Raw genomic sequence first — 24,960 nt, 5'->3', positions numbered from 1 at the left:
ATGATATAAACTGGTGAATATGCTATAAAGACCAGAAGGAATATCTGTGATGAAAAAAAGAGCCATGTGCTAAACCTGACAAGCTCAGGGGAGGCCAGCATGGCAGGCCCTACGAACTCAGGGACCAAGAGTGACCACATAAGGTCAAGGACAATAGGGGTTGGGGGCATGAGTGGGGAGGGGTGGAGGATTGGAATGGGGGGGTTGAGGACAAATATGTGATACCTTAATCAATAAAGAAATTAAAAAAAAAAAAGAGTGACCACATAGGATGGTCTGGGCATAACAATCCCTAGCTAAACTCGGGTCAAGGTGGGTAGTGCCTTCCTAGGCCTGTAGCTTCCTTGACAAAGACCAACTTTGAACCTAACTGAGGCTATTGTCTTCTTGCATCTATGATAACATACCTTTGGAATGTCTGGGTAACGTGTATCAGGACACAACCAATGCACCAGGGCGCAAAGCCACAGAGTCCTCATTGTTGTTATCGTGCTAATTGCTGACTGTTAACTATCCTGTCCCCACCTATGTACAATAAGTATGTGTCTATCATTTTACTTCTTTATCCAATCCCTGAGTTTTCCCCACTTTACTTTCTCCCACCTCTCTAATCTATCACCAACGGATTTTGTGTAACTCACTCGAGTCTCCTTTAATGGTAATTTATAAAACTAGGTAAAAACCCGCCATCCTCCGGGGCATTAGCTCAAAACATAGAGATTCTGCTTCCCAGCAATAGTCCACAGTTTGGCTCAAATAAACTCATAAAAATTCTCTACAATTTCTTCAAAAAACATTGGCGACATTTCTTACATTGACATATCCAAAAGGGCCTATGGTGAATGGCCTCCGGTGAATGGAATCTATGATGAGTGTTATGGAACAGAGTCCATCTACCTGGTGCTAGCAAGGCCAAACACAGAACACCGAGAACGGCAGTGGGCAAATATTGGCTAAGTGTTTTTACTGTGAATGGTGCTGAGAGAGCAGGGCAGGGCTAACTCCTGATCCTCCATTTTGTATGTCATTGTATAACTGGACCCTAGCCCTCACCCAACCAATCGGGGTCAGCCAAAGCAGTGACATCACCACCCCTCCCCCAGATCCCTATAAAACCCTTTGATCTGTTGAAGCTTGCTCTCTTCTGCCACACCTCTGTCTGTGTAAGTGGGACAGAGCTCGGGCTAGCCCTGAATAAATGGCTCTTTTGCTTTTGCATCAGACTCGGCTCCTTGGTGGTTTTTGGGGATCACAAAATCTGGGCATAACAATGCCACCCAGGAGAACTGGAGGCTAACACTCACAAGCCCAAACTGCCTGGTGGTGTGTAGGTTACAGATGCTATAGGGCCAGTGGTCGGCAAACTCATTAGTCACCAGAGCCAAATATCAACAGGACAACGACTGACATTTCTTTTGAGAGCCGAAAACCGACTTCTGCGCATGGGCCACGATGTTTCGATCACACTGTACGTGCATACCCGCACGTGGTATCTTGTGGAAGAGCCACACTCAAGGGGCCAAAGAGCCGCATGTGGCTCTCGAGCCGCAGTTTGCCGACCACTGACATAGGGCAAAATCACAAGACACCATGGGTTAGGGGTTCAGTGTAGTGCTGGGAGCTTGATCAGAGGCTAGATAAGGATAATAAATAATTTGGGGGGGGGGGGTTTCAGAACAGTCCTGAGGGCGGAAGTCCCTTTGTCTGGTTTCGTGGGAAAGTAGCCGAGGAGTCATCCCTTTAGGGCTCAGAGGCCAAAACTCACCTTCTAGTCCAGATGGTATCTTCAGCCTGCGGAGGCCCAGACCTTGTGATCATCTGTCAGTTCTGGGATACTATCTCCCGCTGCCTGGGGGTGGGGTGGGTGGGGTTGCTGATTATTGGGGCGGGGTGAGGGCCGCCTAGCTCTCTCCCAGGGATCTGAGAGAGCCAGGCGAATAGAGATTATAGATGAATAGATGTGTGATGAATAGATAGATGAATTCTAGAGCTAGGATTTTAAGTAAGGTGACCAGACCTTAGATAGATACCGTGTTTCCCCGAAAATAAGACATCCTCCGAATATAAGACCTACTTACAGGTTTCCTTCTGAGTGAAACATAAGGCATCCCCCTGAAAATAAGGCCCCCCCCTAGGCTAAACATGAGAGATTTGGTCCACTGATTCTGAAAGAAATGGAGTCACAAGAAATTCACCAGGAAATTCAGGAATTGGATTGTTAGGATGATGTTCCAGAAGATGATGACATGATTGTCATTGAATAAATGAGTAAATTCTTGATACTGTAGGATTCACAGTTTGTCTGGTTTGTGTTGACAACTACCATACTACCACACCGTATACAGGTAATAAATTTCCTTTATTTTCATTTAACAATAAATGTGTACCATATTCTTCTTCATGGAAAAATAAGACATCCCCTGAAAATAAGACCTAGCGCATCTTTGGGAGCAAAAATTAATATAAGACACTGTCTTATTTTTGAGGAAACAGGGTAGATGAATTCTAGAGCTAGGATTTAAAGTAAAGTGACCAGACGTCCCGCTTTTGAAGGGACAGTCCCGATTTTTAACAATTTGTCCCGCGTCCCGTGGTGTTTTAAGAAGCTAAATTTAATCAAAGTCATAAGGACCCTGGGTTTCAGGAGGAGGAGGAGGGCTGGCAACATCTCTCAAGCATGAGCAAGGCATTCAAGCCACTTCACTCCGGAATAAAGGAAGTGGTTTGCCTCCCAGCACTTCCTGTATCTTTTCGTTTTCACAGAGCTCAGCTGGGCCTGTGCCTGGATTTCTGTGAAATGGTTCTGGGGAGACCAGGCTGTGCATGTGTCCGAGTGGGAGAAAATGGGGACCCTGCACCCTGCTCCTGTCCAGGAAGCATTGGGAGAGGAGGGCTGGACCTCTGAGACACCTCCCCCCCCCCCCCGGGGGTTTCCAGCATCCTGCCTCAGTTTCTCTGATTTGTCTCTGAATGTGGCATCAGCTGGGCACCTCCTGAGCCAGGCACTGTACTAGGCTTGGGACTAGGAAGTCCAGGAAGGTCTGGTCTGGCCAATGACACTTCCCCTCTTGGGGTTTGTTTCCTCCTTCACAGGGGGTGGGGGAGTGTGGGGCAGCTAGGGGGTTAGAGTGAAGATGCTAGATGAGCTGGGGTCACCTCCCACAGCCTTGACTTTGCAGGTCTGGCTTTTCTTCTCCCATTCTGTCCCCACCCTCCCTGCCCCTCCCCACCTTTCCTAGGAAAGGGTCTTCTTCCATTCTCCCACCGACAGGGCAGGCCCGGCCCTTCCCAGCGCAGAGTGAAACCCATCTCCTCATTGGAAACCAAGACTCCTTCACCCAAACCCCAGGCTCACCCTTCCCTTAAGTCTAGATTAAACCTCTTAGCAAGCAGTTTTTTAAAAAATTATTTTATTGATTTTTTACAGAGGAAGGGAGATAATTAGAAACATCGATGAGAGAGAAACATCGATCAGCTGCCTCCTGCACACCCCCTACTGGGTAACATGCCCTTGACCCCATGGAACCTGGGACCTTTCAGTCTGCAGGCGAATGCTCTATCCAGCGAGCCAAGGCTTCGCAAGCAATTTAAATCATAATTCAAAAACACCTTGTTATGGGCCAAGCACCTTATATAGGTTATTCCAATTAATAGTCACAAACACACTTTGGAGGGGAGGGGAATGCCAATTTGCCAACAAGAAAAACTGGGATAAAAGGAGGCTAAGCAACTAGACCAGGGTCACCAGGAAGTGAAGGCGCCCGCCCTTCCCCCCTCCCCATGCCATCCCGGGGCTGGCAAACTGGTCTACAGCGCCCTTCGGCCCGGATCCCTTTGCTTCCGGATCCCCCCCACTCTCCCAGTTCCGCCCTGTCCGCTCAGCCGGGTTTACGGCCAGGCCTGGCCTAGCGGCCCAGAGCAAACAACCGGATCCGAGCGCGTGGCCAGTCACCCCACCCACCCCGGGGCGCCTGCACCCCGCTCGCCAGGCAAGGCTGGCAGGTGCGGGCCGGAGGCCTCTGGGTTTGTTGCAGGGACGATGGGGTTCGGCGGAGCTCGGGTCGCCAGCGCGCGCCCGCACGGCTGGGGCTGGGGGCGGGGGCGGGGCTGGGCCCGGTGGCCGAGGGGGCTGGGGGCGGGACAAAGGCCGCGGTGGGCGTGGCCTGGGCTCAGACCGGAGTGGGCGGGGCCAGAGCCGGGGTCAAGGCGGCGCTGAGGTCGGGGTTCAGGACCCTGTCCCTCGCGGAGCCCCGAACGGAGCCCAGGTCCCAGATCTGGGGTCCGGGCGCAGCCAGGTCCGGAGGGGACGAAGCGGGGCCTGCGGGTGGGGGTGGAGGGGCGGGAGAGGAGAGCGAGGCCGGGAGGCGGGAGCCTGGGGCCGGGCCGGGGGCGGGCCGGGGCCGGGCTGGGCGGGAACGGCTTCCCGAGCCTCCGAGGAGGAGGAGGGGCCGGCGGGGAGAGGGGTGCGGGGGGAGGAGGAAGGAGGGAGGAGGGGACTTAGCGGCGCCCTCTCCGCGCAGTCTGCTCCGAGCACCTCGCTCCGCGGCTCCGCTCTGCGCCCCCAGCCCGGCGGGCATGCGCCCCCTGAGCTCCTGGCCGCCCAGAGCTCACGCCGCCCCCCGGAACCCCCGAGAGCCGGCCGCGCAGGATGGGCGCCCCGGGCTCCACGCCGCTGCCCCCGCTGCTGCTGCTGATGCTGGGTAAGCCCGGCCCCTGCCCCGGCCCCAGCCCCGCTCGCTCGGCAGGTGCCTGCCCCTGGCGCCCTGCCCCGCAGCCTCCCCAGTATTTTGGAGCCCCTTGCATCCCGCTTCTTCGTCAGGGGCGCCCCCAGACCGCCCGGGATACTCAGATCCTAAATGCTGGGCCGCCTCCTCCTCCTCTCCGCCCCCCATTCCGCTCGGGCCCAGCCCGGGTGCCCGCTGTGCGTGGGCAGTGCCTGCCGGTCTGTCTTCGTAATTGCCCCTGCGTGGCTGCAGGCCCAAGGCCGCCCTGCCCTGATCTTTGAAGTGAGTCTTCCCTAATTGCCCTCGGAGGTTGGGCGGAGCTCCCTCCCCTCCAGCCTGGGCAGGGCCCCTCTTCGCCCCCCTGCCCCTCCCGGAGGACAGGCTCTGTGGCCTCCCGCTGTGGTCACACGCAGGGAGCCCCAGCTTCCTGCCCCAGGAGGAGCCAGGCTCCATGGAGACCGGTGCAGGGACCTACAGGCACCCTGTGTCTGTCTGGGGGGTGTCTGTGGCGGGGTGCCGGGGTGTTTTGGACATGAACTGAGGGCTCCCTGTAGGGCAGTGGTTCCCCACCTTCCTGATGCCGCGACCCTTGAATACAACTCCTCATGGTGTGGTGACCCCCAGCCATAAGATTATTTTCGTTGCTATGTCATAACTGTGATTTTGCTACTGTTAATGAATCGTAACGTAAATATCTGTGTTTTCCGATGGTCTCAGGCGACCCCTGGGAAAGGGTCGGTCGACCCCCACAGGTTGAGAACCGCTGCCGTAGATGATCCCTGGAGGAGTATGGCATCAGGACAGGGAGACTGTCTGTCTGTGTGGAGACTTCAGGGGACTGAAGCCCCTGAAATAAGAGAGCAGTGTGGGGGATGACGGTGAGGGTGGAGGTGAGGGTGAGGGTGAGGGTGGGGGTGAGGGTGAGAGTGAGGGTGAAGGTGGCGGTGGCGAGAGTCTTGCCGCCAGGATTCGGAGCTGCCACGGTCCAGGCGCAGGCTGATGGCACCGCTGGTCCACAGAGGCACCGCGCAGCCTCGCTCTCCTGCCTGGCTCCTGGGCCCGCGGGAATAGGACGAGCCCTGGGTGGGAGGCAGGAGCTGTCACCGGGCCCGTTGCCTAGCGCTTGGCCCATTTTCCCCAGTGGGCAGAGTGGAGCGGGAGGCGCTGGGGAGGTGCGTTGGGATGCACAGAGAGGAAGGAGCCTGCCAGGCTCTTGCAGGCTCTGGAAGACGAGGGAAATGGAGTGGCTTGCCCAGAGAACACATCTAGTGAGTGCTGGGTCTGAGATTGGAACCTGGGTCTGTCTGACTGCCAAACAAGTCTCTACTCTCTCCCCTCTCTGCTAGCACAGAGAAGGAACCCTGGCTGGGGAGAGACCTGCCTGGGGGCTGGCTCCCTAGGGCTGGGGGTGTTTCCCACGGGGATCTCCAGCATCAGCGGTGTGGAGCCAGGAAGGTGGGAGGGGCCCTTCTGAGCAGAGTCTGCCTGGAGGCCATGGGGGGTGGAGGCTGGGACTGGTGGACGCCAGGGAAGGTGTCAGCCCCCTCCTCTTTGCCTGTACCCCGATGTGAAGCACCCCAGGCCGGGCCCTCCTGAGTCGCACTGTCAGAGCCGAAACTGCTAGCTCTCCCTCGTGTGGAAACTGAGGCCTGGGAGATGAGGGGACAAGCCCAGGCCATAGAGCTGGGGCCAGGAATGGGCTGAGTTCCAGTCTGCTCCCCAGGCTTAGCGCGACCACAGCTCTCCTGGTGGCCGGGCCGCGGGAGGGGAAGTGCCTGTGCTGTGCGGGTGGGGGGAGTGCTTTGGGAGGAGCCTGAGGACGGAGTTTGACGGGGACTCAGCCCCTGCCCTGCAGACAGGCCAGCGGCCGTGGGGATGCCCCTGGGAGGGGCCGTCTGGCTGGTGAGGTCTGGTGAGGCCGCCCCTTTGGCCTCGCCTGCCTGGAGCTCCCCATCCTCCTCTCTGGCTTCGTTCCTCTGCGGGGACAGGTGGACCCCATCCAGGGACCGTGGGTCTCCGCCAAGACTCCTGCCCTGCCTTTCTCCTGGGTCTGCCCCAGCCTCCTTACCTGCTGGCGTCCCGCGATCTTACCTTTGGGGCTGGGACGGAAGGAAAGGAGGAGCAAGCTGAGCCCTCCAACCCCAGGAGTATCTGCTGGGGCCGGGGGGTAGGGGTAGGGTGGCTCAGTTGGTTCGAGTGTGGTCCCGATAAGCCAAGGGTATGGGTTCTGTCCCTGCTCAGGGCACAGACAGGAATCAACCAAACGAGTGCAGTAATAGGCCGGAAAGCAGATCGCTGTTTCTCTCTCTGTGTGTGTCTCTACCTCTCCCCCTTCCTTTCTCTCTAAAATCAATGAATAAAAATAAAAAGAACGTTTTGGCCTCTCCCAGGAGAGAAAAGTGGGAAGGGGCAGCTGGGATTTCCTGTCTCTCTGTGGAAAGGGAGCCATATATATGATAAATGAATGCATATCGTATGCAAATGCAAGCTTTTGTTGGGGAGATGGGGTGGCGGAGGCACTGTGCATCAGCTGGACCAGCCTCTGAGATTGGCAGGCGCTGGGGTGGGGGCGGGGAACTCCTGTCCCCAGAGGCAGGGCAGAAGCTGGCCCTTGCCCCATCACTCTCAGCTGCAGCCCTGGTGGGGGAGGTGGGGGAGCAGTGAGCTCATGGCACAGCTGGGGGGGGAGGGCGGGGAGCGGGCATTGTGTGGTGAGAGACGGCTGGGTCTGTGCCCTGACGGGCTTGGGCCACTGGCTCCATTGTCCGGCGCCCCCTGGCCCAGGTGACAGAGCTGAGCCAACCAGCTTCTCTCAGACTAAGCGGGGGCATGTGGTCTCAGCACCTCTTGGCTAGGGGCTCTGCTGACCGGGCCGAAGCAGGAGCCCCAGACGGGAGAGTGAGGGGGGGGTGGGGGGTCCAGGTGGGGCTGGAATCAGGAAGTGTTAAGACGGTGTGGGAGGTGGGGGGCAGATGTTCTCCATTCTGCCTCCCAGAAACGGGCATTCCTGGGTTCTGAGACAGGCCTGGCCGTGTCATCAGTTCCTTGCGACCCAGGTGTCTTCTTTCCCCGTCCTCAGCATTCTTTCCCCGTCCTCAGCATTCTTTCCCTGTCCTCGCACACGGCCCACACGGCTTACCCCTTTCCCCACGTGCCCCTTCCTTCCGGGGGCCGGGCAGGGAATGGTGCTGGCAGTGGGGGCAGGAGGGAGGGGAGGAGGTGCCTGGGGATCCAGGCATTCCCAACTTCCCTCCTTCTTCCCCGCAGGAGTCGGGTGCTGCGCCCGGCAGGTGCTGGTCCCCCAGGGGCCGCTGTACCGCGTGGCTGGCACGGCCGTCTCCATCTCCTGCAACGTCACCGACTACGAGGGCCCCTCCCAGCAGGACTTTGAGTGGTTCCTGTACAGGCCCGAGAACCCCGATGCTTCCGTGGGCATCGTCAGCACCCGGGACCCCGGCTTCTCCTACGCGGTCTTCAGGCCCCGGGTGGCGGCCGGCGAGGTGCGGGTGCAGCGGGTGCGGGGCGACGCCGCGGTGCTCACCATCGCGCGCCTGCAGGCCCAGGACGCCGGCGTGTACGAGTGCTACACCCCGTCCACCGACGCCCGCTTCCTGGGCAGCTACAGCGGCAAGGTGGAGCTGAGAGGTACTGGGCCCTGGGGAGGTGGGGGGCGGGGAGGGGCATAAAGTCAGGGCCCGGGAGGAGCTTATCGAATCTTCCCTTAGGCTGTGCAGCCGAGGAGCCTGAGGGCCAAAGAGGTCAGGTGACTCGCACAGAATCACCCAACCTGCCGGGTGGGCGGGCCGGCGGCCGCCCTCCCAGCCCACTGCTCTCCCGCCATTGCGCTGCCTCCTGGGTCTGGGGAAGCATCTGGAGTGTCTGACACCCTCCCCGTTCCCTGTCCGTCTGAATCTGCTCCGGTCCAGGGGCCTCTAGATCCCCGATCTGGAGGAGGTGGGGTAGGAGGAGTGAGGCCACGTGACAGTCCCGCGCTATAAGACTCTTTGTCTTGGGAGAGGGAAGACAGAGCCACTTTTCTGAGTGTTTCAAGCAGGGGTCAGCCCCACACAGAAGGGTGAGCTGGTTCTGACCCTCAGCGGGTGTTTATTGAGCGCCTGCTGTGTGCCCGGCACTGTACTTGGCACCGCTGAGCTACAGAGGAAACGTGACACCGGGAAACGGATCCCCGCCCTCCGGGGGCTCGCGGTCCAGACGGGCTGCAGGTGGGAACAGTGCCGCGGGCTGCCGGCCCGGCCCTCCCTCACACCAGCTGTGCTCTCCAGTTCTTCCAGATGTGCTGCAGGTGTCCGCCGCCTCCCTCGGGCCCCGGGGCCGGCAGATGCCCCCCTCCCCCTCCCGCCTGACGGTGCACGAGGGCCAGGAGCTGGCCCTGGGCTGCCTGGCGCGGACCAGCACGCAGCAGCACACGCACCTGGCCGTGTCCTTTGGCCGCGCGCTGCCCGAGGCCCCCGTGGGGCGGGCGACGCTGCAGGAGGTGGTGGGGCTCCGGCCGGACCTGGCTGTGGAGGCCGGCGCCCCCTACGCCCAGCGGCTGGCGGCCGGGGAGCTGCGGCTGGCCAAGGAGGGCGCCGAGCGGTACCGCATGGTGCTGGGGGGAGCCCAGGCCGAGGACGCCGGCACCTACCACTGCACCGCCGCCGAGTGGATCCAGGACCCCGACGGCAGCTGGGCCCAGATCGCGGAGAAGAGGGCCGTGCTGGCCCACGTGGACGTGCAGACGCTGTGTGAGTGAGGGGCCGGCTCCACGGGCCCTGGGACCCTCGCCGGCCCTCGCCTGGCCAGGGAGCCCACCTTCCCCGGAGTGAGCAGTGCTGCGGGCATCGCCGCCTCCGTGCCCGGGATGGCTCTCCCATGCTCGGCGCTGGGGCGGAGCCGGGAGGGCTGTGGCTGAGGGGCGGGCCAGGCCCCGGGGCGGGGAGACGGCACACTCCGGGAGGGTCAGATGGGCGGCCTCCGAGTGGCTGCCGTCCCGGGAACGGCAGTTGGGGCGTCCGGTGCCCCGCGCCCCCTCCTGCCCCCGTGACGCCTCTCCCCCGCGCTGTTTCAGCCAGCCAGCTGGCGGTGGCCGTGGGGCCCGGGGAGCGCCGCATCGGCCCCGGGGAGCCCTTGGAACTGCTGTGCAACGTGTCCGGGGCGCTGCCCACACCGGGCCACCACGCCACCTACTCCGTGGGCTGGGAGATGGCCCCCGCAGGGGCGCCCGGGCCTGGCCGCCTGGTAGCCCAGTTGGACACGGAGGGTGTGGGCAGTCTGGGCTCCGGCTACGAGGGCCGGCACATCGCCATGGAGAAGGTGGCGTCCAGAACCTACCGGCTACGCATGGAGGCCGCCCAGCCCGGCGACTCGGGCACCTACCGCTGCCTCGCCAAGGCCTACGTGCGAGGGTCCGGGGTCCGGCTGCGCGAAGCGGCCAGCGCCCGCTCCCGGCCCCTCCCCGTGCACGTGCGGGAGGAAGGTGAGGGGCGAGCCGGGCGTGCAGATCCCTTTCCCTCCCGTTCCCATCCATGCCTCTCCCTTCCTCACTGCCTCCCTGCCTTCGTCTCACACTCCTCTTCTGAGGTCGGGGTGGAGGGGGGGGCGGGGCCCTTGAATTTCCCGGGGTGTTGCTTGGACAGCAGTCCTGCCCCCTGACCCTCTGATGCCGTGGTCCCTGTGTGCAGGCGTGGTGCTGGAGGCGGTGGCGTGGCTGGCGGGAGGCGCCGTGTACCGCGGGGAGACGGCCTCGCTGCTCTGCAACATCTCGGTGCGGGGCGGCCCCGCGGGGCTGCGGCTGGCCACCAGCTGGTGGGTGGAGCGGCCCGAGGGCCCCGGGCTGAGCTCCGCGCCCGCCCAGCTGGTGGGCGGCACGGGGCAGGACGGCGTGGCGAAGCTGGGGGTCAGGCCCGGGGGAGGCCCCGTCAGCGTGGAGCTGGTGGGGCCCCGGAGCCACCGGCTGAGGCTGCACAGCCTGGGGCCCGAGGACGAAGGCATATACCACTGCACGCCCAGCGCCTGGGTGCAGCACGCCGACTACAGCTGGTACCAGGTGGGCAGCGCCCGGTCGGGGCCTGTCACAGTCTACCCCTACCTGCATGGTGAGTGCCCCCCACCCCACCCTCCCGCCTCACCACCTTCCTCCAGCCCCAGGCGCTTCTTCCCTGCTTCCCGCCTGACCCTCCTACTGCTCTCCCGCCTCCTCCCCGCACCAATTCCCCCAGCGCCCATCTGCCCAGGCCCCGTGGTGGAGGTGGATGAGTGCATAGAGGGCAGGGAGTGGGCTGGGGGCGCTGTCTGTCTGGGGAGGAGGTGCAGACAGCTTGGTGAAGAAGGTGCTGGGACTTCAGGGAGACAGAGCGTGGGGGCAGCGGCCCCCCAGGCTGAGCCGTTCTCTCTCCCCCAGCCCGGGACACCCTGCTCATGCCCCTGCTGGTGGGGGCAGCCGTGGCCCTCGTCACCGGCGCCGCCATCCTGAGCACCATCACCTGCTGCTTCATGAAGAGGCTGCGGAAACGATGAGCCCTGCCCCCCGGCCCAGGTGAGGGAAAGCACCCGCCTTGCCTTCTCATGCCCTATAAGCTGCTTGCTCCTCGCCTCCCCTCCCTCCTCCCCAAGGAGCCAGCTCACAGTTCTCCGCAGGACTCTGTACTCCGGGGGTGAGGATGGAGGGAGTCCCCCAGCGCCCCCCTTAGCTCACTCCACCCTGTCTCTGCAGGTGTCACAGGTGTTGAGTGTCTTCCAGCCCAGCTCCAAGCCCACCTCTGGTCACCCGGACACCCTCTCTCTCTGGCTGCTCTTCCTTTAATTTATTTGACCTGCCCCCACTCTCAGGGGGGGCCTGGCCTCCATTTCCTCCTGATCCCTCCCGCTGGCTCCGTGTTCCATCTCTCACACCATCCTCCAGGGAGGCCTTCCCATCCCGCTCGTTTTTCTAAGATGTGAATAAACTCGTTTTATAAAATCCAGGTGTGGCGAGTCTTCCCTGCATCGCGCCCTTAGAGGCTGGGGTGGCAGGGGGCTGCTGGGGGCCGACAACCTGTTCTGGGTGACCCAGGCCTCTTCCCACCACAGACACCATCTGGCCTCCGTGGGCTGTGTTGCCCACCCAGGAAAGTCACCTGGGTCCCATCTGCTGCCAATTCCTATTGGGGCTCCTGCTCAGGATGCAAGATGAAAAAGTCCCCTCTCCCAGCTTCTCCTGGGTTGTAGGGCACAGGCTTCCAGGGGCCAGTGCCCGGCTGGGCTCCCGGCAGCGCCTGCACTTTCCTCCTGCCGCTCCCGCTGGTCCCGCTGGACCCGCTGCTCCTGGACCTGACTCCTCCCTCCCACGGGCCCTGGGGCCTCAGCGGATTTCCTGGGATCTCCATCATTCTGTCTGCCAGCAGCAGAACCGAAGCCCCAGACCCAGCTGGCGCCGCTCAGGGGTTGAGCATCAACCTATGAACCAGGAGGTTGGTTGATCCCCGGTCAGGGCACATGCCCTGGTTTCGGGCTCCATCCCCAGTGTGGGGTGTGCAGGAGGCAGCCGGTCAATGATTCTCTCATCACTGTTTCTATCTCTCCCTCTCCCTCTCAGAAGCCATAAAGAAGCCCCAGAACACAGCACTGCTCGGGCGGCGGGTACACAGCAGCCAGGGGAGGCCTGTGCATCCATAGCCCCTGCATGTACCCCCCCACCCCCCACCCCCAGAGCCTCAGGCACCCCCAGGCCTTGCCTCACCCTCTGCCTAAGGGCTCTTCAATCTTAGCATCCTTACTACACTGCACCGCAAGAGGCAGTCTACAATTTTTTTTTTATCATTACATATGTATATAACTTTTTCTCAGTCTCTCACTTCAGTTATTTAAGCATTTATTGAGCATGACTGGTTTGCTAAGTGCTGCTTTTACAGATGGGGAAACTGAGGCTCAGAGAGTGAGGTGACTTCCCCAGAGTCCTAGAGCTAATCAGTGCCAGTGTCAGGTGGTGGTACCAGGTCTCCTGACTCCTTGCACTGTACCCAGTGGTGCCAAGGGGCGAGGGCAGGTATGGCGGGGTCTCAGTGTCATCCACCCACCCCAGTGTCTGCCCATTCAATCGCAATGGATTAACTACTGTGTGTGTGTGTGTGTGTGTGTGTGTACACAGCCCACCCACCCCCTCCTGTACAGACTCCAGCTTTTTCATCTTGCATCCCAACATTTGTTCAGTTGGCGCTAGGGTTCCAGGATCTCACTTTGATGGACGCTGACTCCAGTGGCCCTGTGACCTGCAACATCCTTTCTGAGTAAGACCTGAACTGGTGTGGACACCCGGGACCCACATTTCTGCTTCCAGGAGGCACAGGACCTCGGCTTCCCAGCCTGGACTGGAGCAGACTGGTGTTTCCCCCAGACTTTCCTTCAAGGACAGGAGAGGGGTGTGGCCAGTGTCGGAGAGCATGCCTGCTGGGCACACACTGTTCTCTCAGGAGGCCAGCCTCGGTCCTGGGAGCTCCTTCTCCACTTGCCATTGCTCTCCCCTCGCTATCCTGGGGGGCTGCCCTTGGAGATGGGATGATGCAGGAAGGGGGTGGATGTGGCATGGGAATGGCCCTGCAGGGCTCCCTTCCCAGCTGGGCAGAGGCAGGCCACAGACACAGCCAGACATTGGATGCCTCACTTCTCTGACATTTTCTCCTTTACATGATATAGAAGGATGTATCTGGTGTGTTCGTTGTAGCATCGTTGCTGCAAGCATTTTTGCCCAAAACATTTTCAATGCGTAACTAAGTGGCCAGTTTTGCTGTGAGAAGGACAAAATAACTGTTTGACAGTTTGGGGTATTTTTGTATTTGTTGGTTTGTTTTCATTTTTCCATTGACAAACCAATCACCATCAGCAGACGTAATATATTTAAGGTAGTAGTTATTCTGGTTTCATTTCTCCATTCATAAAGTTCTTGCAGTACTCCCATTTTCAAATTACATATAAACCTTAGCTAGTTTTCATTGTGATCTACTCGGATGAGTAGATGAATGCTGGTCTTATAATAGTTAGCATTTCAACCCTAGCTGGTTTGGCTCAGTGGAGAGAGCGTTGGCCTACAAGACTGAAAGGTCTCCTGTTAATTCTAGTCAAGGGCACATGCCTGAGTTGTGAGTTCAATCCCCAGTAGGGGCCATGCAGGAGGCAGTTGATCAATGATTCTCTCTCATCATTGATGTTTCTCTCTCTCCTTCCCTCTTTCTCTCTGAAATCCATGAAAGTATATTTTTTTAAAAAAATAGTTAGCATTTCTTCCAGATGACGACAATTGCCCCCAAAGTTGGTTTCTTACTTTGAAAGACACCACCTTGTGGGGAGAAAGAGAAGCCAAGGTCCCTCTTTGAAGGCGCAGAGTGGGACCCACAATTCCCACAGAACTAAGACGAGTCGTTACACACAACCTCAACGTGAGATCGAGAAATCGGTGACCTGTGCAGCACTGTCATGGGCTGCACTTTTAAAATGCACTCAGATGCCTTGTATGTTGCAATCAAGTCTTTTATTTTTCCATCACCACATTTCCTCTATGCCCTTTCATCTCCTTTTTAATGGCATAAGTGCCTTACAGCCAATCAGTTAGGTGGCGAAAATGTTTGCAGCCAAAGTGCTTGCAGCAAAGATGCTACTGCCAAAGTAAGGACACCGCCTGGGGGTTCCCTCCTTGGCCACTTCCTGCTGCAGCTCCCACCTCCTCCCCAGGAATCCCCTCAGGGCTGATACGGCCTCCTCCTTTCTGAACTGCCTACTCATCTTCCCAAACATCGCTCTACTTGTCACTCCCTATTTCCACTGACGGGGGCCTCCTGGGCCCAGTTAAACTCATCAGCCTGGGTTTCAGGGTCCCCCTTCCCCACACACTTATAGCTCAGTCTCCACTCCCAGCTTCCCCTCAGCTTGTCTGCCCCATCTCCAGGTCTTCACCAGCCCTCACACTGGTCCCCATTCCAGCCGTGTCAGCGGGACCTGGGACCTTGCTAGGCAGGAACATGTGTGGTCTCCACCTCAGACGGACTGAGTCAGAAGCTCCTGGAATGGGGCCACAGTTGGTGTCCATAAGCCCTCAGGTGACTCTGATGCACACTAAGTGTTACAGCTGATGCTTAGACATCCTCCGGGGCTTGCTCAACCTTAGCTTCCAGTTTACCAAACCCTTCCGCCCCTGCCCAGAGAGACTGCCCAGGATCTCAGTTTGACACAGCTGCCATGGGAACAGTTCTCTGTGTTTCCCAGGTGCGCCATATTCCGCGATAGGAAATGGGTCTCTGACTGTCCATCGCCATGTGCCCAGTTCAGGGTTCAATACCCAAAGGACACCCAACAAATGGTATGAATGACTCCTTCTCGCTAATTCTGCTTTCCCGAGGGCCCCCGTGTCCCAGCTCTAGTGAACTCCCCTCAATCTCTCCCTGGCCCTCTTCCTCCTCAGAACCCCTCTTTGCTCTCCTACTTCAATACATCCCCTGAGGTGTATATGGAATTTCACCCCTTTCCCAGGGCCCCAGCTCTGGTAGCTCCCTGCTTGCTTCCCCGTGCAACAGACAGTCATTCTCACCTGCTGAGTCCCTCCTACAGCCCCGCATCCCCCCAGGCAGCCTGCCACAGGGGGAGGGGGGAGACAGCTTGTTTGCCCATCTCCAGGTCTTCACCAGCCCTCACACTGGTCCCCATTCCAGCAGTGTCAGCGGGACCTGGGACCTTGCTAGGCAGAAACATGTTTGGTCTCCACCTCAGACGGATTGCGTCAGAAGCTCCGGGAATGGGGCCACAGTCATGAGTGTGAGTGTCCTCACACTCAGAGGGAGGACAGCCTCCTCACCTCTGCCCACCTCCATCCAGCTTTCTCTCCGGGGGCAGCGGGCTGCTGGATCCGGTGAGACAGGTGTGCCAAGCACAGGGAAGCAGGCCGAGGAGGTGAGTGGGGGCTAAAATCCAGCCCACATTCTGTGCCCCGGGCCACTCACCCTGGTTTGGGGTACTGTCTGTCTGGAGGAATTTTTTAGAATTTGTACAAAGATGCTCAGTGGGATAGCAGCAGCCCTGAGGGTACCACCTGTCTGCCGGTCCTTTTACCTACCAACTAGCTGTCTCTCTGTTCGTTTCCATCTTCCCATCCAATCCACACAAGTCCATCCTTCTGTTCATCCATCCATCCATCCATCCATCCATCCAGGAGCAGATGTGAAGGCCAAACACGACAGGCCGGTGAGTTCACTCACCCCTGCCCTCTGTTCTCTTGCTATCAGGATGCCTCCTTCCACACTGGATCCTGGACTCGAGATTCTGAGGGGCCCCTCCAGCATTCGCATGTTCCCAGGCTCCTCACCGGACTCCTCCACCCCCCATAGCCAGCTCCTTCGGTGCCTGTGTCTGATCCTGCCTCAGGGGTCTGCAAAACTGGTCACACCTTAGACTCGCTCTCTGGGGTTGGCAGGCAGCCTTTCTTCCCCTTGTCAGCCCCAGCCTCCCCCTCTGCCTCCTCACCTGCCCCCTCCCTCGCCCCCTCTTCCTCCACTCGCTCATCCAGCCGGCTGGGTATAGACCAGTAGAGATGGGCATCGAGGCGGGCCTCTGCCTCGGCCAGCTCCCGGGCACTGCAGGAGGGTGTGGGCACCTCAAAAGTCTCGTGGAAGCTGGCATAGTCCACCTCGTAGAAGCCGTCCTCCAGGGTCAGCACGGATGTGAAGCGGTGGCCCCACAGCACCTCGTCCACCAGGTAGGAGCTCCGAGCTTGGCATGTCATTCCTGGGGGGAAGGGCCTGGGTCAGGGGGATCCCAGCCCCGGGCTTCTCTCTCCTGCCTGTCACTCCTTTACCTTATTCCCAGCACCTTGCCTCATATCCCTCTCTCCCCCCTTTAGGTCCAGTCCACTTTTCACCCTCTCCCAATTCCTGAACTTGCTCAGTTCTCTCATCTCCCGTACATTTGTACAACCCTCTTCATTGCCAACCCGCTCTCTCCCTCCTTCTCCACTGGAGATGCCAACCAGAGAAGCTTGACCTTAACCTGGACCTTGGGGGTCATGTTAGTCTCCTGGTCGGCAAACTGTGGCTCACGAGCCACATGTGTCTCTTTGGCCCCTTGAGTATGGCTCTTCCACAAAATACCATGGCCTGGGTGAATCTATTTTGAAGAAGTGGCATTAGAAGAAGTTTACGTTTTAAAAATCTGGCTCTCAAAAGAAATTTCAATTGTTGTACTGTTGCTATTTGGCTCTGTTGATTAATGAGTTTGCCGACCACTGCGTCTAGTCCAACGTCCCTCTCCATATAGGGCTTCCCACTGGAGCATTCCCAATTGTGGGCCTCTGGCTTGTACTCAGTTACCCACCAGAACTGAGAGCTCACCACCTCACAAGGTGCCCGCTTCTTTGTGGTGGATGTAACAGTTGAGCTAAAATCTGCCTCCCCGGATTGTCACCCTTTGGTTTCATTTCTCTGCCCAATGACAACCCTTCAAGTGTCTGAAAGAGGTTCCGTCTCATCTTCTCTGATTCAGGCTGACATCCCTGTCACCATTGCTTATGTGGCCTGGATTTCTGAAATTTTACTTTCTTGTCTGTAAACCAGAAGGGCCAAGGAGAACTCTGACAAGGAGTCCAACTGAGGCCTGATCCTTGCGTAAGAGAGGGCTTAGCACTACTCTCTTCTGCCACGATGCTCTAGCCCAGTGGTCGGCACACCTCGGCTCCTGAGCCACGTACGGCTCGCGAGCCGCAGTTTGCCGCTCTGTTGACTAACGAGTTTGCCGACCGCGGCTCTAGCCAATAGGGCCCACGATTGCATCAGTGCGTTGGAAGCTGCAGCACGTTGCTCTGACATTAAGCCTGTGGCCAACGCAAACCCCCGGTTCTTTTTCACCAGAGCGCTTCCATGCTGTGCTTACATAAGTGATTTTTTTTTTTAAAGTCTAAATGTAGATTTTTATATTTACTCCTTTTAAATGTCATCTTGTTGGATGTTGGCTCATTATTCTTGTTTTTCAAAAGCGTTTTGATCCTGACTCTCACACTCAAACCAATACCATCCTTTCTCGTTTTGTCGCTCTAGAAGTCGCACAAGCTCCATCCCTGTCTTCTCCCCTCTTCCCCCCACCTTTGCCCCCCTCCTGGCCCTGGGCCTGTGTCCTGTCCTCCCTCCTGGGTGGGCACAGCCTAGGGCAAGTGGTTCTCCTCCCCAGGGTCTCTCCAATCCACCTCAGAACAAGGGGGACAGAGTGAACACCAGCTAACCAGAGCCTGGCTCTCACCAGGGCAGGCTCCACATGGAGGCCCTTCAGGGTCACTGCACCTTCCTTCCCTTGATGAAGGCTGGGAGAGGAAGCATCTGGTGAGGGAGGAGAAGAGGCCAAAGGGCCCTGGGGACAGAGGGCTGAGAGGCAGAGAGGGAGGGGCGGGGCACCCAGGGAGAAGAGGGATGGGCAGGAACATCCTTGGAAGGGAAGGGGCTGCCTCAGGTACTGGCAAAACAGAGCTGAGGGATAGAGAGAAAAGGGGGAGGGGGGAGTGGGGAGTGAGAGAGCTAGGTGGTTAAGAAGAAAAGGGGGACTGATACCGGTTTGGCTCAGTGGATAGAGCACCGGTCTGCGGACTGAAGGGTCTCAGGTTCGATTCTGGTCAAGGGCATGTGCATTGGTTGTGGGCACATCCCCGGTGGGGGGTGTGCAGGAGGCAGCTATCCCTCTCTCTTCCTCTCTGTTAAAAATCAATAAAATATATTTTGAAGAAGAAGAAGAAGAAGAAGAAGAAGAAGAAGAAGAAGAAGAAGAAGAAGGAGGAGGAGGGAGGAGAGAGGAGGAGGAGGAGGAGGGAGGAGGAGGAGGAGGAGGAGGAGAAAGGAGGATGGTGGAGGAGGACACGGAGAATAGGAGTAGGAGTAGAAGGAAGGAGGAGATGAGAAGGAGGAGGAGGATGGAGGAGGGACAAGGATTAGTAGGAGGAGAATAAGAGTGGAGAAGTCTTATCCAACTGGTTAACACGTCTTTCATAGTTTTGTTCGCGGACCATTTTGTACGGTCCCGGAAGATGCTTGCGGTCTAGTCTTTGTGGGAGAAGCCAGCAGAGCGCAAAAGCTCTGACGACAGTGGCGGGAACCACCTGGGCCTTTGGTCATCTGCCTGCAGTTCTCTAAGCCTCCTATCCCGGAAACCTCAAGTTCCCAAGGACCTCACCGGCTGCCCGCGCTGACCTTGGCCTCCCTGCTTCCAGGGCCCCCGCTGTGCAGGCCTGAGCTAAGGCACTGACCTAACGGGGGCGTAGCCGGTCCTCCTGGGAAGCCACCAGAAACGCTAAGAGCATCTATTTCCTTTGTCGGCGGAAGCTGAGAACCTTTTGATGGATGGGGAAACGGAGGCAGACGTGAGACCAGGTATCAACCACCTGTTAAAGGCCAGCCTCGGCCCGCCTCACTCAGGCCATGGAAAAACCCTCACCACCCAATGCCAGGGGCCTGGGCGAGACTTCCAGAACGGCAAAGCCCGGGAACCCCAGCTCTTCCAGCCTGTACTACTTCACACAGAGCCCGAGTGCCTCCCTCCGGGCGGGGCCACTTCATCGCCAACGGCTGCAGACAACCTGCCTAACCTCTGGTTGGGCAATCTCCTCTGAAGCACTAGCACCACCGCACGTTGCCTTGGAGAGGTGCGCGTTAAGATTAAATAAACTCGAGGTGTCAGGCGTGGACACCGCAGGACAGAGAAGCCTTGGCTGTGGCGGCGACCTTAGTCCTCTCCCCATTCCCAGCGACACACCTCTCCGCCCGGGCCCGGCCAGGGCCCCTTGGGGGATCTCTCCCAGCCTCCCCTGGCTTCTCGTTGGGGTCCCTCTGCTAACACGCCCTTTCCCACCGGGGACCCCTATTCTCACCCTATTCTCACCCTCCACCAGTCTCTCGGCTTAACCCCTCCTCACCCTCCTAGGCCAGTCCCGCCCCAAGGCCCCGCCCATCTCAGGCCCCACCCCTTTCGTGTCCCGCCCCGCCCTCTTAGGCCCCTCACCTCCAAGGCCCCGCCCTCCTAGACCCCTCCCCTCCCTCTTAGGCCCCGCCCCACTCAGGCCCCGCTCTCATATGCCCCGCCCCTCCCGGGCACCGCCCCTCCCCACCCTGCACCCCCCGCGCCCCGCCCCCTGCCCGCGCACCCGTGGCCTCCACCATGCCCTCCAGGATCACCACGATCTCGAAGTCGTCCCTCTCCAGGGCGCGGCGCGACGCGTCCCAGAAGGGGCTGGCGGCGTCGATCTCGTGGCTGATGACGAGCGGCGAGACGAGGAAGAGGCGGTCGTCGCCCGTGTCGAAGCCCACGCTCAGGTCGGTCTGATGCAGCGGGATGAACTCGCCCTCCTGCGTCTGGCGCGAGCGGATGAGCTTGGCGCGGATGGAGGCCTCCACGATGTGCGAGGAGCGCAGGTCGCCCACGCGGAACATGAGGCAGAGGCGGCCGTCGCGCAGGGCCACCACGGCGTGCGAGGAGAAGACGAGCGTGGCGGCGCGCTTGTTGGGCTGCGAGATCTTGACGAACATGCAGCCCACCATGAAGGCGTTCACCATGGAGCCCAGGATGGCCTGCAGCAGCAGCAGCACGATGCCCTCGGGGCACTGGTCGGTGATGACGCGGTGGCCGTAGCCGATGGTGGTCTCCGTCTCGATGGAGAAGAGGAAGGCGGCCACGAAGCCGTTGAGGTTGTGCACGCAGGGCGTCCAGGCGGCGTCGCCCAGGTGCTCCAGGTCGCCGCGGCCGTAGGCGATGAGCCACCAGATGGCGCCGAAGAAGAGCCAGGTGAGCGCGTAGGCCAGCACGAAGAAGAGCAGGCTGAGGCGCCAGCGCAGGTCCACCAGCGTGGTGAACAGGTCCGTCAGGTAGCGGTACGTCTCGCCCACGTGGCCCTGCTGCACGTTGCAGCGGCCGTCCTTCTCCACGTAGCGCTGGCGGCCGCGCCGGCGGGCCGGCTCCGCGGGGCCCGGCGAGAAGGCGGCGTTGTCCTGCGCCATGGCCCCGGGGGGTGCGGGGTCCGGCCCGGGGTCAGCGCCCCAGCGCGCGCGGGGGGCCGCACCGCCCCGGGCCGCCGCCGCCTCTCGAGAGCGTCGCTGCTCCTGCGGGCACTAAAGATGGACCGAATTAGCCGAATTAACCGGGCCACGGAGGGGCAGCGACAACCGGGCTGGGTGTCCTGAGCAAGGCGGGATGCGGTAAGACAAATCACGCAATACATGTCGACCTCCCTCCCTTCCTCCCTCCCTTCCTTCCTCCCTCCCTTCTCCCTCCCTTTCCTCCCTCCTCCCTTTCTCCTTCCTTTCCTTCTTCTCTCTTCCCTCCCTCCTCCCTCCCTCCCTACTCCCTTCCTTCCTTCCTTCCTCCCTTCCTCTCTCTTCCCTCATTTCCCTTCCTTCCCTCATTTCCCTCCCTCCCTCCCTCCCTCCCTCCCTCCCTCCCTCCCTTCCTCTCTCTTCTTCCTCCTTCCCTCATTTCCTCCTTCCCTCATTTCCCTCCTCCCTCCCTCCCTCCCTCCCTCCCTCCCTCCCTCCCTCCCTCCCTCCCTCCCTCCCTCCCTTCCAAAATATGTTTTTATTGACTTCAGAGATGAAGGGAGAGGGAGAGAGAGAGAGAAACATCAATGATGAGAGAGAACTGTTGATCAGCTGCCTCCTGCACACCTTGTATTGGAGATGGAGCCGGAAACCCAGGCATGTGCCCTGGTGGAGGGTGGGGGTAGGAAGGGACCATGACCTTCTGATTCATAGGTTGATACTCAACCACTGAGCCACGGCTGGCCTGGCCCTTCGTGCTTCTTGGCCTCAGTCTCCACATCAGTAGAATGGGGACAATCCATACAATCCTCCACTGCTCCCCCAGCTCACAGAATCATGAGGCACTATCCCAGTGTGAGGATTATTTTCAGGGGAAGGCGGTGCGGAGATCTCGGCCCTCCACCTCTGACCAGGGTGTGCAGCACTCGGGGCATCGCGGGGTGAAAGGCCAGGAGGGGGAGCAGAGGCCTGATATGTTAGACCGTGGCCGCCTTGGGGCAGGGATTAACCTTCCTCTTCAGGAGCAGTTTTTAACCCTTCTCATCCCAGGACCCACAGAAGCCGATTGCTAAAATTCTGCAGCACACTAGGATTTTTTTCTGATAGAAAATTAAGTATAGTTTTGATTCATTCACACTGCATGGCTGTTGTTGGGTTGGCTGTTGTCATTTTTTAATTGGACAATCTAAGGGAAAAGCGGTCAGTGCTCCTGAGTAAATAGTTGAAGGTTTCGTTTTAAGAATTCGGCATCACTGAAACAGGTTTGGCTCAGTGGATAGAGCCTCGGCCTGAGGACTGAAAGGTCCAGGGTTCGATTCTGGTCAAGGTCATGTACCTTGGTTGCGGGCACATCCCTGGTGGGGGGTGTGCAAGAGGCAACTGATCGATGTTTCTCTCTCATCGATGTTTCTACCTATCTCTTTCCCTTCCTCTCTGTAAAAAAATCAATAAAATATATTAAAAAAAGAAAAGAAAAAAAAGAATTCGGCATGCCCTGGCATCTGGGTTGAAAATCGCTGCTCTGGCCAAAACCGGTTTGGCTCAGTGGATAGAACGTCGGTCTTTGGACTGAAATGTACCGGGTTTGATTTCAGTCAAGGGCATGTACATTGGTTGCGGGCACATCCCCAGTAGGAGGTGTGCAGGAGGCAGCTGATTGATGTTTCTCTCTCATCAATGTTTCTAACTCTCTATCCCTCTCCCTTCCTCTCTAAAAAATCAATAAAATATATTTTAAAATATTTTTTTGAAAAAAAAAAGAAAGAAACTCGCTGCTCTGCTGCACCCCCTCCCTAGCTTCTGTCAGGCCAGTGCCCAAATCTCTGCCTCCACAATTAACCTGGCGGTCTGACCATACCCAGGCTCCTCTGAGGTTCCCCTCAAGACGACACAGAAAGACTTGCCAGTTCCTTCCTCCCTGGGCCTCCCTCACACTCTCCATCCCACCCACATCGGACCCTCTCAGCAAGCTGACGGGAGAATGGGGCTGGCAGAGAGCAGGAGACATCCCCGTGGGCAGGGGCTGGAAATCCCCACACAGGAAATCCCCCTGGAAACCTCCCTGACACTGACCACGCCCATTGCTGCTGTGGAATAAGCCCGTTTTCCGCGGGTTCTTTCCACAGTGGGGACACCCCGGATATGGGCCAAGGACCCAAGGACACGCTGTCCTCACACATGCTGGGGCACAGGGAGCACCAACCTCACCGGGAGTCAGGCTTGCATCCCTCTGCTCTCCTGTTCTGCATGAGATGTAACCAATCGGGGCCGGGGAACACTAAGCACCCACATTTCCCCCCATCCCCTTCCCTCCAGTTCTTTCCCACAGCACCTACCTCCCACTGACTGTCCTAACAACACCCCCGTTTCCTCCCCCCACCCCAGCTCCAAAGCTTGCATTCCACCTGACTTTGACTCAAATTCTTGCTCTGAAAGGAGCTCCCTGAGCTCAGTCTGCCCTAAGAGAGAGGTTGGGACTCTCCCCCAGGCACCCGGGGCCCGGGGAGATGAGAACCATAGGAGGACAGGCTCAGAATGAGGGTGGAGACTTTTCAATCGGCCTTGCTTCCTGGGATCATCCTGTGCCCACACTTCAGGGAAACCCGAGCTGCCCGGGGTGGGGTTCAGAGGGGAGGCACAGGTGGCCTGTATGCTTGACCAGGTCCCGAGGAGAAACCGCCTGGATACGTAACCCAGCTCCAGAATTTAAGGACTGGAGTGTGGTACTCTGCAGCTAGACCTCTGAAGGCCGTGTGTGTGTGTGTGTGTGTGTGTGTGCGCGCGTGCATGTGCATGTGTGTGTACATATGTGTGCACGTGTGTGGTGTGTGCATGTGTGTATTGTGTGGTGTGTGTTGGGACAGGAGGAGAAACCAACACAAGGTGTCCTGAGCATAGGGCACCCCCAGTTTCATTTTCCAGGAGGAGTCAGGGGACTGGGGTCTCGGGGCCCCAGTGCAATGGCAGATCAGAGTCTCCCCCTCCCCCAACAATGGGCTCCCCCTTCCCTCCCCCAGCCCAGGAAGCCCCAGCGGCTCACAGCCCCCAGCTCAGACAGACAAGTACGGAGTCCCGCTCATTCCGGCTTCAGGGGGGCTTCAGGTGTCCTCTCCGGTAATCGGACCCCCGCTGGCCACTGGGACCAACCTCTCCGCCCAGGGGAGGGGAAGGAACCCCAGGGCGATCACCCCAGAACTCTGCTCTCCTGTGCCCGGGGACCTAGGGGAGCCTTACTCTGACGGTGTCCCTCTCCCGTCCTGCCTTCCTGAGTGGGCTGCGTGCCTCTCGGTGGGGAAGAAACGGTGGAGACTTAGACCCACAGGCAATAATTTATCCCAGGATGGAAGACTTGGCTTCTCCACCTTCCCTCCAAAGCGTCTTGTTCCTCCAGCCTGCTCCCTTTCAGTGTTCGTGCATACCCTGACCCCTTTCCACATCTTCCTGAATCTCGCTTTCTACTCCCCCCCCCCCCACCCCGCCCCCAACCCTCGGAAAGTGCTCGCCAGCAAGGAGGCTTATTTTTTGGAAGGAGATCTGCTGAAAAAACTCCCTCAGGAACTGCTCTTCCCAAACCCCCACTTGTCACGGAAATAGGGGCCCAAGCCCCTCCCCCCCCCGCAACTCAACTCACAGTCAGTGGAGAGGAGAGCAGCGGGCAGCAAAGAACCCCAGAGGGAAGCGTCCATGCCCCCGACGCGGCCCCACACCCGTCCCCTCGGAGGGTGAGGGCCGGCGAGGACACCGCTGTTTCTCCTCAATGTAGCGGCCGCTCTGCCTAGGACTTGCTATCTGTGTCATACCCACTTCCCAGGCTCCCCTGCTCCTCTCCCGTTTCCACAGCAACCAGTCTGGCGACAGCTCCAGAGCATCCCCCTCCCCTCCCCAGTCCTGGGTACCACTAGCGGCTGAGGCACACGCCATCGTTATTTTTAGCCCAAGTCCCTCCTCTTGGACAGCTCAGAGCTTGCCTTCTCGCCCCCTCAGGAAAGAGAAAGAAAGAGAAGGGGGAAAGCTGGCGCGCCTGCTCTTTCCCGGGAAGATCCTCGCTCTGGGCAAACACAGGCCCTGGCGCGGTGGGGAGTGAGGTGTTTGGTCTCCTGGGGACGCACAAGGCTGGATGGGAGCCGGCAGCTCAGCGCTTCTCTCAGCGCAGGCCCGGCATCATAGTCTATTTCTGGAGAGGCCACCGCGATCCAGAGAGATCCAGCCAAGGA

At 59.0% G+C, this 24,960-nt stretch overlaps 2 protein-coding genes and 1 long non-coding RNA gene across 8 annotated transcripts; 2 read left to right on the top strand and 1 right to left on the bottom strand.

Annotated features, from left to right (window-relative positions):
* The first annotated feature begins 4,277 nt into the window (after nt 1-4,277).
* Nucleotides 4,278-11,682, top strand: IGSF8 (immunoglobulin superfamily member 8). 5 transcript variants are annotated; one of them, XM_045582982.1, is made up of 8 exons: nt 4,278-4,295; nt 4,521-4,700; nt 7,992-8,369; nt 9,008-9,469; nt 9,793-10,200; nt 10,406-10,819; nt 11,125-11,265; nt 11,437-11,682. In XM_045582982.1, the coding sequence occupies exons 2-7, from the start codon at nt 4,649-4,651 to the stop codon at nt 11,238-11,240; spliced, it is 1,830 nt and encodes a 609-aa protein (XP_045438938.1). In that variant the 5' UTR covers nt 4,278-4,295; nt 4,521-4,648; the 3' UTR covers nt 11,241-11,265; nt 11,437-11,682. The 5 variants fall into 5 exon arrangements, 4 of the variants coding, with proteins under 4 accessions (XP_045438938.1, XP_045438939.1, XP_045438937.1 ...); XR_006741909.1 differs by lacking the exon at nt 4,278-4,295 and having other exon boundaries at nt 4,493-4,700; nt 11,125-11,295; XM_045582983.1 differs by lacking the exon at nt 4,278-4,295 and having other exon boundaries at nt 4,493-4,700; nt 11,125-11,253.
* On the bottom strand, nt 11,491-24,563 carry KCNJ9 (potassium inwardly rectifying channel subfamily J member 9). Of its 2 annotated transcripts, XM_036442723.2 has the most exons (4): nt 24,378-24,559; nt 19,861-20,821; nt 16,051-16,469; nt 11,491-11,576 (listed from the first exon to the last, which is right to left on the bottom strand). In XM_036442723.2, exons 2-3 carry the CDS (start codon nt 20,708-20,710, stop codon nt 16,126-16,128), a joined length of 1,194 nt encoding a protein of 397 aa, XP_036298616.1. In that variant the 5' UTR covers nt 20,711-20,821; nt 24,378-24,559; the 3' UTR covers nt 11,491-11,576; nt 16,051-16,125. The 2 variants fall into 2 exon arrangements, with proteins under 2 accessions (XP_036298616.1, XP_036298617.1); XM_036442724.2 differs by lacking the exon at nt 11,491-11,576 and having other exon boundaries at nt 16,327-16,469; nt 19,892-20,821; nt 24,378-24,563.
* LOC123652532 lies at nt 15,204-15,842 on the top strand. Its single transcript, XR_006741910.1, has 2 exons — nt 15,204-15,349; nt 15,526-15,842. It is a non-coding gene; the product is annotated as an uncharacterized LOC123652532 (long non-coding RNA).
* Nucleotides 24,564-24,960: the final 397 nt, after the last annotated feature.

This window comes from Pipistrellus kuhlii, unplaced genomic scaffold (assembly GCF_014108245.1).
Source record: "Pipistrellus kuhlii isolate mPipKuh1 unplaced genomic scaffold, mPipKuh1.p scaffold_m20_p_18, whole genome shotgun sequence".
NCBI classification, from domain to species: domain Eukaryota; kingdom Metazoa; phylum Chordata; class Mammalia; order Chiroptera; family Vespertilionidae; genus Pipistrellus; species Pipistrellus kuhlii.
The sequence above is the reverse complement of the archived record's forward strand: the minus strand, read 5'-3'. Positions and strand labels throughout refer to the sequence as shown.